The sequence below is a fragment of the Alligator mississippiensis genome, chromosome 2, assembly GCF_030867095.1.
Source record: "Alligator mississippiensis isolate rAllMis1 chromosome 2, rAllMis1, whole genome shotgun sequence".
Lineage (NCBI taxonomy): Eukaryota > Metazoa > Chordata > Crocodylia > Alligatoridae > Alligator > Alligator mississippiensis.
In genome coordinates, this window is record NC_081825.1 from 115,376,308 (window position 1) to 115,390,805 (window position 14,498).

Below are 14,498 nucleotides of genomic sequence, written 5' to 3' on the forward strand. Positions count from 1 at the left end.
AGTCCCCCCTACCTTTTTAGTTCTCCCCCCACCATCCACCCACAAACCCCACACCCACAAACCCCCCACAGTCCCCACCCAACCTTCAGATTCCCCCCATCCACACACTGCCACTCCCATGTCCCTGCTTACTGGGGACGGAGCCAGGGTCCCAGCCACTGCTGCCAGACTTGCCCTGCTTCTGTTTGCTCCAGCATGCTGAGGTAGCGTGCTGGAGGAGCAGGGGCATGTGGCAGGCATAGAGGCACTCTGGCCAAACGCTAGAGCATGTCTTTAGAGGGCCCAGCCTCTGGTTGCTTCAGGGCACACTCCAGGAGCATGCTTGGTGCCTCTCTTTTCTGGCATGTTTGAGGTTTTTTTGTCTTTTTTCTTGATACCAAAAAAAAAAAAAAAAATAAAAAAAAAAAAATGCTGCATATGATATATCAGAATCCCATCATATGCAGCACTTTCATTTTAGTAGTTCTAGTCAAGTGTTATACTTGGAGATGCCTCTGCTTTTCCTGTTGGTCATTCACAAAGAATTATTCTCTCAAACGCTGGTAAAGTTGGGTCATTTCTGTGTTTCTCATTTGAGCTTGTAAAACATTTTTTTCCAGAAATGGGTAACTCTTGAGTCATATTTACTTCAAACACCTCTTCCTACAGCTCCTTGTTTTTGCTATTTATAGGTGGTATTGAAACCAGTCCAGTGTAAGAAGTTGTTTTGGTTTTTTTTAAGACGATCCTGTGTTTCATTTTTAATGAGTACTTTCGCGTTTTCATGATTTTCTGAAGCATAAGCTTCTTTTTTTCCTTGATGATTTATCAAATTTAGCTTTCAACAGTTATGGCCTGTTTTGTATGCACTGATTGCTGCCCCATAAGCCTATTCATGAAACCATTCAGTCTCTAGTGGTTCTTTTTCAGTTGAAGTGCAATGTTGCTATAGTCAGTGCTTTAGAAGTTCATGCTGCTGCATAATCATTTTGCAGAAGAACAACCCTCTATTCTTATACGTACAAGCACACTTAAATATTAGAAATATTATTCTTTTAAAGATTTCAGTAGTGGTACTTCTGGACATCTTTCGTTTAAGTGTGTAGTGTTCTTTTAAGTGGGCAGTGTGTAATGTTTTGATTGTGAGAACATTTTTAAGCAAGTCCAAATTCATGGAACAATTACATTTATAGATGAAAGTCCTCCTTCAGAAGGCGTCCTAGATATGTTTAAATTGCCTCAATATTTTTTCATCAGTCCTTGGTATTGAATATATATCTTATTTGATTTATGAGTATCCAGTTCAGGCCCTGTTGTCATTTTGTTCCTGTTTAGTTTAAGGTTTTGTACCTTCGCGCACATTATTAGTTTCTCCTCTTACCAATTTTTATCTTAAACTAACTGATCATCAACTGTTACATCTGTTCTGTTTCGATCCTTAGACACTTCAGACTTAATTCTTTGGTACACCTCAAGTGCTGAAGTAATCCCAAAGGGAAGTCACTTAAATATAGATCTATTAGAAGTAGAACAGGTGATGCAGTCTTTTTACTCTGTGAATTGTGTTAGACTTCCCAAACTCAATGGCTTGCAACTGTTTTGATTTTGAAGTCTAGGCCTGAATTTCTCAAGAGCTACCATGGGGCAGTGCTTTCATTTGTTGACTAAATTCAGGGTAAATTTATTTGATTCAGCACAAATTCATTAGCACTTGGGTCATTATAATACTGTATTTACCTGAATCCAAGACAATCCCCCAAATAAATTAGATTATATACAAGGAAAATCTATAACTTTGTTATAATTTTTCATGTATAGAATCTAATTATTGGAGGATTGTATTTAATGTATCTCCCCACTGTTGCAGTGGGAAAGCAGTTGCAGGTATGTGTCGCAGGGCACTAAGGTGCCTGCTTCTTTAAGAGCAGAAACTGCCTAGGGAGAGGGCCCTAAGAGCCAGACAGAAGCGCACAGGTGCAGGTTACTATGGCAACAGGCTAACGAGTAAATTAGCCTGCGTCTGCACCTGGTCAGCTGACCAGAAGGGGCAGGGCCGTGGGTGTATATATAAACCCCAGGGGTTGGGACTAGAGGCTAGTTCTCTGTCAGCTGCTAAGGGGGAAGGAGCTCTTAGAGAAGAAGCTCACCAGAGAGGCTTGACTGCCTGTTCTACTCTGGGTAGGGTTAAGGGACTCTAGGAGCTCACCAGATACCCTGGCCTACAAGGCACTTAGTGCTGGGGGAAGTTTGATTTTTTTTTTAATTTAATTTAATTTAATTTAATTTAATTTTTTTTAAAGGGACAGAGTACACCCTGAACTCCTTGTATTAGGTTATAGCCCAGGGGCGCATACTTTAGTTGGTGTTTATACACCGGTGGATTGGGCTGAGGCTATTGGGGAAGGAGGAAGCCTCATTGGGGGCCCACTATGGTGTGGGAACCCCAGCGCCAGAGAAGGGCGCAGTGACAAGGGGGTGAGCAGAGCCTGGCGCCAGTGCGGGGCGCAGAGACAGGGCTGCAGAGAGCCTGGTGAGGACAAGAGACCGAGTTTTATAGCAAGGCCCCAGGAGAGACAACGTTTAAATACCATCTGTGAGGCTTGGGGCGTGGTAAAGGAGTGGTTTTGGAGCCACGCATCTAGCCCTTAAGGCTGAGGGTGTCCTGTGAGACATCTGTTTTGAAGCAGGACCCAGAAGGGCTCTAAGAACCCATGGGGTTCAGTGGGGTCTGTCAAGACCGTGTCCTGAATACAAGCTCAAGGGCAGCTTCCCGATTTTATTAGAATTACCAGCAAGACATGGCAGGCGAGAAGGAGGGTGCCCATGGGACAGGATTGGCATGGTCAAGGAGCCCTAGGAGTATCACGGCCATTCCTGGGGACCCCATGCTGTGACAGGATGTCAAGTGGTAGGGAACCTAGGCATCCTGATGGCTCCCCTTGCCTCTCATACCTTGTCCTCCGATGCTTGTCTCCTGCCCCACTACCCCACCTGTCCTGCCCCCCAGTGCTTCCATCTGCTAGTGCTTGCTTGGCCCCCAGCACCTTGCCATCTCCAATGCCTGTGCCACCTCCCCTTGCCCCCTATGGTGCCTGTACCTCCTGGCACATGACTTTCCACCATTTGCCTCCCCTCTTGCCTGCCCCCCCCACCTGCTGCTGCTTACCCTCAGTCACATGGTGGTTCCAGCCTCCACCCAAATTGGCAGCAGGGATTGTGGCTGCAGTGGCAGCAGTTTTAGCCCCAGCCTTAGGATAGGAGCTAAGTGGCAGCAGGGCTGGGGGGTGGGGATAAAAGCAGGAGGGCAGAAGCTGGGGGGTGGGGGTAGGGATGGCAGTGGCCGAGGCTCTGACTCCGACCCTGAGCCTGGGTCACGGCTGGAGCTGGAGCAGCTGCCTGCTCCTCCCCCTCTGCTTTGCATTTGAATCCAAGATGAGGGACTTCCCCCCCCCCCCCATGTTGAATAGGGAAAAATACTCTTTTTGGATTTCAGTGAATACAGTAAATCAACAGCATCACTAACTGAGTTTGGTGTCAAGTATGAGTGATTTTACTGAGCTGACAGTTTCTACATTTAACATTTAGAAAATTCATGTTTTACTTTATTTCTCAGTTTCAATGCAACATGTTATAAGTTTAGCTTTTGTCAGCACAGTATCAACTATAAGTTACACGATGTCTTTTAAATTAATATTATAGCCTTAATTCATTCCAAATGATGAGGCATGTTATTGCCTTGCTTGAAGAATATCTTTAGCATATGATATAATAGGTAGTTATCACCAGGGATCCTGGTTTTCTACAACAAGAAAAAAATGCTCAATTTTTGGATTTAAAACAGTAACCCCAAATCAACATTTTTTGTATGATCAAAATGAAACACCATTATGCCTATATCTATAATGTCTGTTCAGAAAGTATTGAGACTGAATGCGTATTTGTGGTACAAAGTATTGGGTGGGGGCCTGGCTTTGCTGAACATGTGCGGGCATGTTGGGACTCCCCTGGACAGGTTTGCAGCTCATGGTGTTTCCCCAGTTTTCTGTGGCTAGTGGTTGAAGTAAGATCACTTGCTTCTTGCATCCCCTTTCATTATGTCAGAGTGTCCAGAACAACAGGTGAGCATTACATTTTGCATGAAAATCAGGAAAATGGCAAGTAAAACATTTGAATTACTTAAAATAGCATTTGGTGATGACACTGAGAGCCATGCAAGAGTTTTTGAATGGTATCGTCGCTTTAAAGAAGGACGATCATTGGTCAAAAGTGATGAGCATTCTGGATGCCCTTCAGCATCCCGAAATGATGAAAATGTGGCAGCGGTTCCCAGTTTGGTTTGAAATGATAGGCGATTGACTGTCTGAGAGATAAGCAGAAGTTGGAATTTCTGTTGGTTTATGGCATTCAATTCTAACCAGTGATTTGGGAATGAAATGGCCAGTAAAATGGGTATCCGACTCTTAGATGCTTCACCACAACAATGCACCCACCCAGTCAGCACAGCTTGTGAAGCAATTTTTAGCCAAACACTGTATCCCACAAGTGCCGCAGCCTCTATATTCACCTGATATAGCCCCGTGCAACGTTTTTCTTTTCCCTCAACTAAAGAAAACCTTGAAAGGAAGCAGATTTTTGTGATGTGGAAACCACAAAACAAAATGTAACTGAGCAGCTTTTAGAGATTTCACAAATTGCTTATCAGAGGTGCTTCCAACAATGGCAGAAACGTTGGGAGAAGTGTGTGGCTGAAGAATGAGCATACTTCAAAGGAGATTAAGCTGAACCCCCTGTAAATAAAATATTTTGTTTCCTACAGCATTAGTCTTGATGCTTTTTGAACAGACCTCGTATATATTAGCAATGTTTCATTTTAATTATGGAAAAATGTGGTGTTTGGGTTAATCCAAAAATTGAGGATTTTTTTTTTTTAATTGGTGAAAACTAGGATCCATGGTGATTAGTCTGCAGTTGTAGTCTCCTTCAGTATATTCCAGTGAAATCATGAAGCTTTCCCGTACTTGTGAGTTTGGCACAGGCGGCAGAATGGAAGACTTCAGCCTCTCAGATTTCTTTGCAATCTCACTTGTTTCCAGAAAATTTGTAACTGTTATGATCAACTTCTCCATTTCTGTGACAGATTGTCTCTGAGGCTGAGGGATTCATTTACTCTGTTTTTCCAAAACTTAAGTTTTTTCTAATGCCCTCTAGTACAAAAAACACTGGTGACGGGCAAATCTTTATTTCCTGGCCACAGTTATCTAACAGATAAGAATAATTTTTAACTAGTTTATAATCTTCAGATACTACCTTTAACTTTATTTTCTAGTGCAATTTTAAGACTTCATCTGATTAGTTTAAAATTTCATATTACTTCATAGACTTAAGTGGTTTTTAGGCAGGTGCAATTTGCACTTGAGAGAGTGAATTGGTGGGTGGCTTTTTGGCACTCTAGATTTGGGAGGAAAAATTTTGCTTCAGGATGTTACAGCCTTTTTCAGTCAGTTCATCTGTAGTGGGTGAATCATGATGATTTCTGCAGTAGGTATGGTTTGGCTATTGAAAGGGGTGGCATACAACAGACTGTTTCACCAGCTTAACTAAAACCTACATTGCCTTCAATGTTTGTTTCATTTAGTGGTTCAGACATCTTGTACTGTGCACTCATTTTGGTAATAGACGGCATATTTACCCTTGGATAACCAGGTTCAAGCTGAGTGATATTCAGTTGAGTTGTTCTATCAAATTTGATGTAATTACTCATGTGAATAAGTGCTCTTCAGCATAAGTATTTGCAATTTGTCCTATTTACAAAGAGACCGTATAGCTCCGGTATTCATAATGGGCTGTTTTTATTAGGTGATTTAGCAGTGGTCCTTCCATATCAAAATAGAGTTACTTTGACATAATAGCATGGAAAAGCTTGCTTTGCCCTTGTATTTATTCTGTGGATAAACAAAGGAGTCCATTTCTGAGACTTGACAGTCTGGCACCTTTTTGTGATTTATTTGCATACCACACGCCATTTTTTCTTCTTGAAAGTTAGCCCTTTAAAGTTGGGGTGAGTGTCTCAAGGAAGAAAACTGATTTCCCCACTGGGATGGAGGCATGGGGACACTGGAGTGGCTGCTAGGGGCTGGTTCTGTGCTGAGCTCCCAGCTGCACAGAGGAGGGGCAGAGTCCACTCAGAAGCGCATCTCCTCTTGTTGTGAAGCTTAAGATACAGGGTGAGTGACACTTGGGGAGCAGACTTCTCCCCTCCTCCATGGCCAGCATTCAGCCATGGTGAACCCACGCTCTGACAGCTAAGGTTCTAGAAAACCTTTTTTCTTCATTCTGCCTTCCCAAAACAAGATGCACGTTGTATTTGAGGGTGTGTGGCACGTAAATAAATATGGTACTAGGGCTGTCTGCCTACACTGCTTTTGCGACCCTCTTGAGGATGCTGCTGAAGACCATGCCCTTCCCGTCTCCTTCTGCGCTATGGCTAGGTACAAACAGTCAAAAGGCCAGAGGCTGAATCGATTCAGTCTTTGCAGGTTAGTCTAAACTGCACAGACTAAATTGAAAGAGATGTGAACAGGCATTTACCTTTCATTGAGTAAATGCACCCACATGCCTGCAGTGGATCAGGCCAGAAGCTTGGGGGTACTAGAGCATGGCTCTCTGACTGTGTGTTCACTTCCTTGTCCTGCTGCCTCCAAGGTCTCTGGGATTTGCAGTCCAGAATTACATCAGCAGGACTCTGCAGGGTTGCTTATCACTTCCTCTTTTTGCTTCCAGGTGCCTCTGGGATTTGTAGTCCATAGTTGCAGCTAGCTGTAAGTTTGAGTGGAGGAAGGGGTGTTTAACCTCCTTCCCTGGCCCCAGACCCTAGCCGGGGTTGGCTTGAGGTGAGGCAGTTCCCCCTGCCCTGCAAACTGGGCTGCATCCCCAGCCAGGCTTGCCCCCCGCCATCACTTTGTCAGCCAGCCCTTGCTGCTGCAGCTTGGGAGCAGAGGGGCGGGGCCAGCCCTGCTCTCTGGAGCAGACAACGTAGCACAGCCCGGGCCGGGGCTGAAAAGCATGCTGGGATGCTGCGGGGGGCTGTGATTGAACCTGAACCAGGAAGGGTTCTGGAACAGAAGTTTCATAAACTGGTTTGACTCATACCACTTAAGTCTGATACTACTGTAACCTGGGTGGTACTCCAAGATGTAGCCCTTCTCCAATTGAAGGGATCAGAGCAGGTGCACAAGTGCTGTGGGAGGTGTAGAGACCCTCCTCGCCCCTATAGAGCAGAGCCAGATCACTAATGGGGACTTAACCATATACCTTTTAATGAGAGAACAGTACTGGGAACATAACAAGTATAAACCAGGGGGGTATAGGGGACACTACAATGCCCCAAGGGGGCAGGATTCAATAAAGGTTAGACACTTACAATCATAGACATATTCATCCAGTTGACACAAACAGCAGAACAAACAATACTGGTGGGTGAAATATAAAAAGCACAAAATACAAAACAAATAACAAGAAATATAGGGCCTAGGTACCTGGATGGGGGGCGGAAAGAGGGAAAACACAACGACCCCTTTCCACTGCAATAAGCATTTCTCCCTGTCACTTCACTCACCCTAAGTCACCCCAACTGGGACTTGAACTCAGATCTCCCACATGGTCAGAAACTTTACCACACAGCCACCAGTGCTGGTATTGTGCCAAGCTGCTAGGGGTCTTGACCTTCCTGGAGCCCCTGCCTCACATCGAGCTTCCTGGCTTCTTACTGGAGGAGCTGGAAGCAGAGCTGGGAACCTCTCAGGTTGCTGCTCAGATTCTTGCTGGAGCTGGTGAGCCTTTCCTGCTGGCCACAGCCTCTCATAGGGGATCCTGGAGGCCAGCAGGGAGCCTCTCCTGCCGGCTGCATGCCACGATGCTGAGGGTCCAACTGCTGCCTGCAGGTCCCACTCCTTCAGGGTCTTCTGGGGCAACTGCTCTCACCCCGCTGGCCCAGTTCTTTGCCAGCTCTTTGAAACTCCTTCCTTGTGGTCTCTCACTGGTCTCCTCTGAGTCAGCTGCGCTGCCCCTTTTACTCCCCTCCAGGTGACCCTAGGGGCCTGTCTCTAGTGGGTTATGGAATAGAGAAAATCCCACACAATTTACTGATTCGGTTTGATGCACGGGCTGGGGGAGTAGTTAACTGATTGCACGATTTCACAATGATTACACACTTAATTTATACAACACAATTTTATTTTAAAACTCTTTGCTACATATATAACACTGCTTAGCTTTAAGAAACACCACAAACATTAAAAACACAATAATTACATATATCAGAAACAGTGCTCTGAATGCACTTCCTTCCCAAACAATACTATAAGAATTAGTGTTACAAAAACAACTACAATTACAACTAAAAGTTAAATTTGAATCAATACTATTATTTTTCATATTATACTTACAATCCTAGAATTCCAAGAAGCCAAATACCAAAATATGGTTTCATTCCTCAGTAGTACGATTTAATGGGTTGGCCTCAGTAGTACAGTTCAATGAAATGGGCTCAGCAATACAATTCAATAGGCTGGCTTCAGCAGTGATAGGACTAAGTCCCCTTCAGTCCCTTTCAGGTGCTCTGCGGCTTCAGCGTGAACTAAGAGATTAGTGTTCACGGAGAGGGTGGTTCAGGTGATCAGTCTGAACCAGGCTATACTTGCGATTTTTCCTTCGTTGTTCTACAAGTATAGTCACCTCCAAATTGGGACAGTAAGTTACAGTTTTTATTGAGCGAGCTGCCGTCAGTGGGCTCCTCCTACTCAATATATCACTGCTCCCAAATTTGGGCTCGGATCTTACTCAACAGATTCTTTTACCTTTGTTGAGCATTTTAAATTACCTTTGGGAAACTTCCATATCACTGCAAATGCCCTTTTCTTACCAACCTGGTCAAAAGGCCTCAGGGTTTGATCTTTTGGAATTCAGGATATTTGCTCTCTTTGTAAAAGATTTCTAAAAGATGAAATTTAAATTAAGACTTTAAGCGAAGTCAGGACCTTTTGCACGTAGTCCCAAAACAATGAACTAGATAAGGAGATAAATCTTATCTTCTTCCTGAAACTGGCTAATGGGCAACCTTTACAAACATTCAAACTATTTCATTCAATATGACAGGGCCAATCAGGGGACATAGAGGGTGAGTCTCTGGGGCCTGATTGGTGAGGAAAGGGAATTCCAAGACCTCCAATCATCTTTTATCTTTTCAAAACCCCTGGGCCAAACCACTACCAGCTAGCCCATCGCACTATATTCAACCAGATTTATCTTAAACCAGTTTCAGCCATTTGAAACTGGGTTATGTGCACTGAGCTTTGGTCCTGTTACAAGTTTAAACCAGTTAATGATTACTTAAACCGGTTGATATGTAACTTCTGTCCCTAGCCTAAATGTGCCAAACCCAGAAACAAGGCAATAGAAGTTGCTTTGAGTTTTCCCCCATGCTGCTGCTCTCAAGATCTGTCTCCTGTGGCCCTTGGAAGAGGTGGCAGTGTCATTCTGGGAGTGACTTCATCTCATTTCTGATTTTGATGCATGTGACATGGGAATGCTTTTCTGATATACCAGGGCAGTGGTGCAGGCATACCGTAAGTTCCCATAAACTTCTTGTGATCTTTCAAAATGTTGTATTTCCTCATGATATACAAAGACGGCCTGAAAGTGTGTGTGTGTTACTGAGAAGTGTCAGGAATATTAAAATATTGTACAAATGGGATTATATGGTGTGGTTGCCTGTGATTTAGTATGGAGCTGGACACAGGATGTGCTTCCAGTCTTGCATCCTGTATGCCAATGAAACAATGAAACAGTCCAGTGCCTCTGAGCTGGGCACATGAGGTAGAATGGAAGATTTCACCCTCTCAGATGTCTCTTCAATCTTCTGGACTCATTAGAGGTCTTGGTTATGGTTTATGAAGTTTTATAAACTCCCAACGGAAGGAACAGGCTTTGATTTTTACCAAATATATTTCTTCTCCCAAGCATTTCTCAGGTCTTATGTTTCATATAATCATAGAAAAGTAAGGCTGGAACAAACTCTAGGCAGTCATCCAGTCTACCTTCCTGTTCAGTGCAGGAACATCTTTATCAAAGCTGTCCTAGACAAGTGTTGGTGTAACGTATTTGTTACAGACTATGGAGTTCCCCCAGGGCCCCTGATTTCTTCCCACTCTCACGCTGTTTGTCTCATGGAATGGACTGTTTACCCTGGGATGGCTTCTTGTTTCTGTAAGTCTCAGCAAAACTTTCCCTTACAGCATACTCCACAAGCTACTATGCAAAATTTTTGGTTCTCCCTCCATCCATCCCTTCATAGAAGAGGCAGACCTGGAATGTCACTTGTTCTGAGATCACACTTCACTCCAGGCAATCAGTAAGGCAACTGGATAGCAAAAGATTTATTACATAGAAGAAAAAAGTTGACCATGTAGTTTAGAGGCATAATAAAAACAACAGATAGAATTTATCACCACTCTCTTCCTTGTCTATAATGCGGTTCTTCAGGGATCAGCCTTTCTGATGAACAGGGATCCTGGCTTTCTCCAATTAAAAAAAACAAACAAAAACCAAACCCCAATCCCCCAATATCCCACATTTTTCCATGATCAAAATGAAATCTATCTATCTATCTATCTATCTATCTATCTATCTATCTATCTATCTATCTATCTATCTATCTATCTATGGTGTTTCATTTTAATCATGGAAAAATGTGCATTTGGGGTTACTTTTTAAATCTGAAAATCAAAGAAAGTCCTTACTAACTGTTTGTTTAAGAATTTCATGGTAGATTTTTTCCCCCAGAAGATGACATGAATTTCTAGTTTGAGCAGTAACATTCAGCCTACATAAATTAGTTCAGAGTCTGAACTAAACGTTAAACATTGGATTTCAATGTTTTTTAACTTGCCTTTCCTTGTGTAACTTTGCTGTGTCCTGTTAAAGCTGCCTTTTCTTTCCATCTCAGAATTGGCTGTGTCAACAGCGACTGAGATGAGGCATATTTTTAAATAGCTGAAGTGCTTATGAAAGATGCTATGTAAATATTATAATTTACCTTCAAAAGGTAATGAAAACATAAAAATACAAGAAAAACTGTGGTTTAATGTCTGCTATTTAAATGTAAAACTCATGAGGGTTGAGAGGTATATGAGAATATAGGCATATGGATTCCTTGTTTATTTACTTTTTTTCAAAAGTCAATAGTAATACTATATTTTTTGCATATAACATACCCAGAATATGACATGTACCTTGTTTTTGAAATGCAGAATGAAGAAAAAAAGATCTCTCCTTGTAGCAACTGCGTAGCACCAGCTAGGGAGCTGAGCCTGCTCATTGGCCTCTCTCTGGATGATGTGCAGTTACTTTCATTTTTGTTTGGCAGATGCTTAAATGCCAGAAACTGCTGTTGTTGTATTTTCCTTGCTTACAATGTGTGTCCCAATTTCTAGCAGCCATTTTTTGGAAAACCTTCTTCTGAATGTGACTGAAGGTGATACAGATAGAACAGAGCAGCACTTTTCACACACACTGTTTAGGTTCTTCTGCTTTTGCAATATTCACTTAATCTCACAATAAAATTTGCCAGTTGGGATCCCAGTACAGTGGTTCTCTACTTTGGTTTATGATAGTGGATTCCCTTTTAGGAGCAGTATGGGTAGGGTGACCACCTTTTCAAAATGGAAAGGTGGGACACATGCCCACCTCTCCCCTTCACCCCACCACTTTTGCCAGCTGCACAATCAGAGAACTGAGTGGAGCAGGAGTGAATGTGGTCTGCCTGCTGTGGGCTCAGGGCTCTCTGCCCTGCTGCCCTCCCCTGTGAACCCTGTATCAGCTGTGCACCCCCTGCCTACCCAGCAGTTATGGTAATAAGCTGATGGAGACTAGGTTTAGGTTAGAGATCAGAAGGCAATATTTTACAGTTAGGGTGGCCAAAATCTGGAACCAACTTCCCAGGGAAGTGGTCCTCACCCCTACCTTGGGCAAATTCAAGAGGAGGTTGGCTGATCACCTGTCTGGGGTCTTGTGTACCCAGCATTCATTCCTGCCTGTGGCAGGGGGTCAGGCTAGATGATCTGTTCAGGTCCATCCTGACCCTAGCTACTATGAAACTTCACGCCACTGCCTCTGCTGCCGCTGCTACCAGGCACACAGGGGGTAGCTCACCATGGTGGTCCAGGGCTCCCAGTGGGAGGGCACCTGGGTGGGGACCCCTGAGCCTGCAGCAGGCAGCCTGCATCTGCCCCTACCCTGTGCACAAATAGTGGGGGGGGGGCACATGCCCCCCCCCAGGAGTGTGCGCAGCGGCAGGGTACTGTACTCCCACCCTCCAGATCAGCCTCCCACGGCTCTGTCCCGTTCCCTCCCAGCCCCTACACTATTCCCTCCATTACTGTGGGGGCCTCAGTCTACCCCCCACCATGCTCCTTCCTTGCCCCATAGACTTACCTGCAGGGAGCTGCTCTCCATGCTGCCTGGCTGTATTTCCAGCCACTTGCATGTGTGTGGGCACGCACATACATGTGGCACCCCTTGCCCCCACTCCCAAACAGCCCCAAGTAGCCCTTTGCAGGCTGGAACACTGCCGGCCTGAAAGGGGAAACCTGCCATTTCCTGTGGTGAACGGAAAACCTGGATCCCTGTACGATGCTGCAAATCCAGGACAAATGCTGTCCAGGAGTCATGAGGTTCCCATTTTGGGACTGTCCTGCCCAATTAGGGATGGGTGGTCATCCTAAGAGGGAGTTAGAAAGGTTGGCTGATGGCTGTAGTGTAGTTGCTGCGCAGCTAAGCATGGAAAGACAGATTGATGTTTCTCAATAAAATGAGATCTTAAGTTTGTTCCTATGGGTTTTTGTTTCTGCCCCCCCTATCCCCCATGTCATAATTATGGCACACTAATGAATATTTAGATGCAACCTGGGACTAGTTGGTAGAGCAGATCAGAGATTTTTCTTTCTGAGTTCCCAGAGGAACTCGGGAGAAAATATCAAATGGAAACGTGAAGAGCTTGCTTATTCTGAGAGAGATTGCATCGTATGTTTATCCTGTTTTTTTGGATTTGTTTTAGTCTGATCATTAAGTTGGGGGAGGGGGGGTTGTTTTGTTTTGGATGCTTTTTTTTGTTGTCCAGTTTGCTTTAAAATTTGTGGGAAACCCTTCCTGCTGTATTGCCTGTGCACCCACAGACTTACCTGGAGGGATCTGTGGGAGCTGCTCTCCACCGCTGCTTGGCTACCATGTGCATATGCACGTGCACGTGGCGCCCCTGCCTCTGCTCATCCTCCCTCACTCCACCTTAGCCCAAGCAGCTCCTTGCAGGTTGGAACCTGCTGTTTCCCGTGATTTTCTCCTTTAAAGGAGGAAACTGCGTTTTTCCATATTCAATGGAAAACCTGGATCCCTGCTGATTAATTATGTCTAAAGGGTAATGTCTGCCAGAGGCCTCAATGTTATATTAAAGGCAAGTAGTTGATGAAATAGTTGTTTAACAGGAATGAACCAATTGCTTCATCTTTGTTTCATTTTGGACCTGGATGTTTAAAAATGAGGATCTACCAATGCTTTCATCATTTAGGGGTCTTAATTTAATTTTCTGATAAACTGGAAAGGAACAAAGGAATATACATTATGAAGACACAGATTACTCTGAACTGCTTGTTTTGGCCAAAAAGTCTGCTGTACATACTTCATTCAACACTAAGCTTGGAAGCATTTTAAAAGCTGAACATTTAATGAGATTACTGTACTTAATAACAATAATTAATACTGGGATATGCATAAGTTTCGTGTCACTAATTTCTATCATTAATAAGTGTTCTCTGTATATGTTATGGAAGTTTTTTGTTATGCCACAGTAGATGAACTTAAATAACATGTTATTTATTTTATTCCTTTGCAGAAATGTGTAACAGAAGAATGTTTCTTTTTTGAGCGCTTGGAATCCAACAACTACAACACTTACCGGTCACGGAAATATTCTGATTGGTATGTGGCACTGAAAAGAACTGGGCAATACAAACTCGGATCTAAAACTGGACCAGGACAGAAAGCTATCCTTTTTCTTCCCATGTCTGCTAAGAGCTGATTTCAATGGCAGATTCCAAAGTTTATGCCAGAACACAGTAAAGATGTCAATTTCCTCATTATTCCGAAAGTAGAAAAATGTGAGCAAGTATTTCCTGAAAAATTATCTACTTTTGCAAATATTTAACTATATTAAATAAAAGTTTATATAATGTAACCTTTAAATTACTGTATGTTCTGAAACTATTGTGCCATATGTGTTGGGGGGAAGCATCTGGAAAATGCATAGAAATTTCAAGTTCGGCATTATGTCTGTTTTCCACCTGATATCTAATTAGAGCAACTATATTTGCTTTATTTTAGCTTTACAGTGTAAAGGAAAATTTAAAACCATGCACACTTACAGGAATATTTACTATGTAAAATATATAATTTTTATCACATAGCTTACT

General features: G+C 43.4%; 1 protein-coding gene across 1 annotated transcript in view; it reads left to right on the plus strand.

Moving 5' to 3' along the window:
* The window catches only part of FGF2 (fibroblast growth factor 2), a 76,004-nt gene extending 61,570 nt beyond the window's left edge, over positions 1-14,434 (plus strand). Inside the window, exon 3 of the mRNA XM_006263433.4 lies at positions 13,922-14,434. Within this exon, the coding sequence (XP_006263495.2) occupies positions 13,922-14,107 (186 nt within the window). The 3' untranslated portion in view covers positions 14,108-14,434. The remainder of the gene's footprint in view (positions 1-13,921) is intronic.
* Positions 14,435-14,498: the final 64 nt, after the last annotated feature.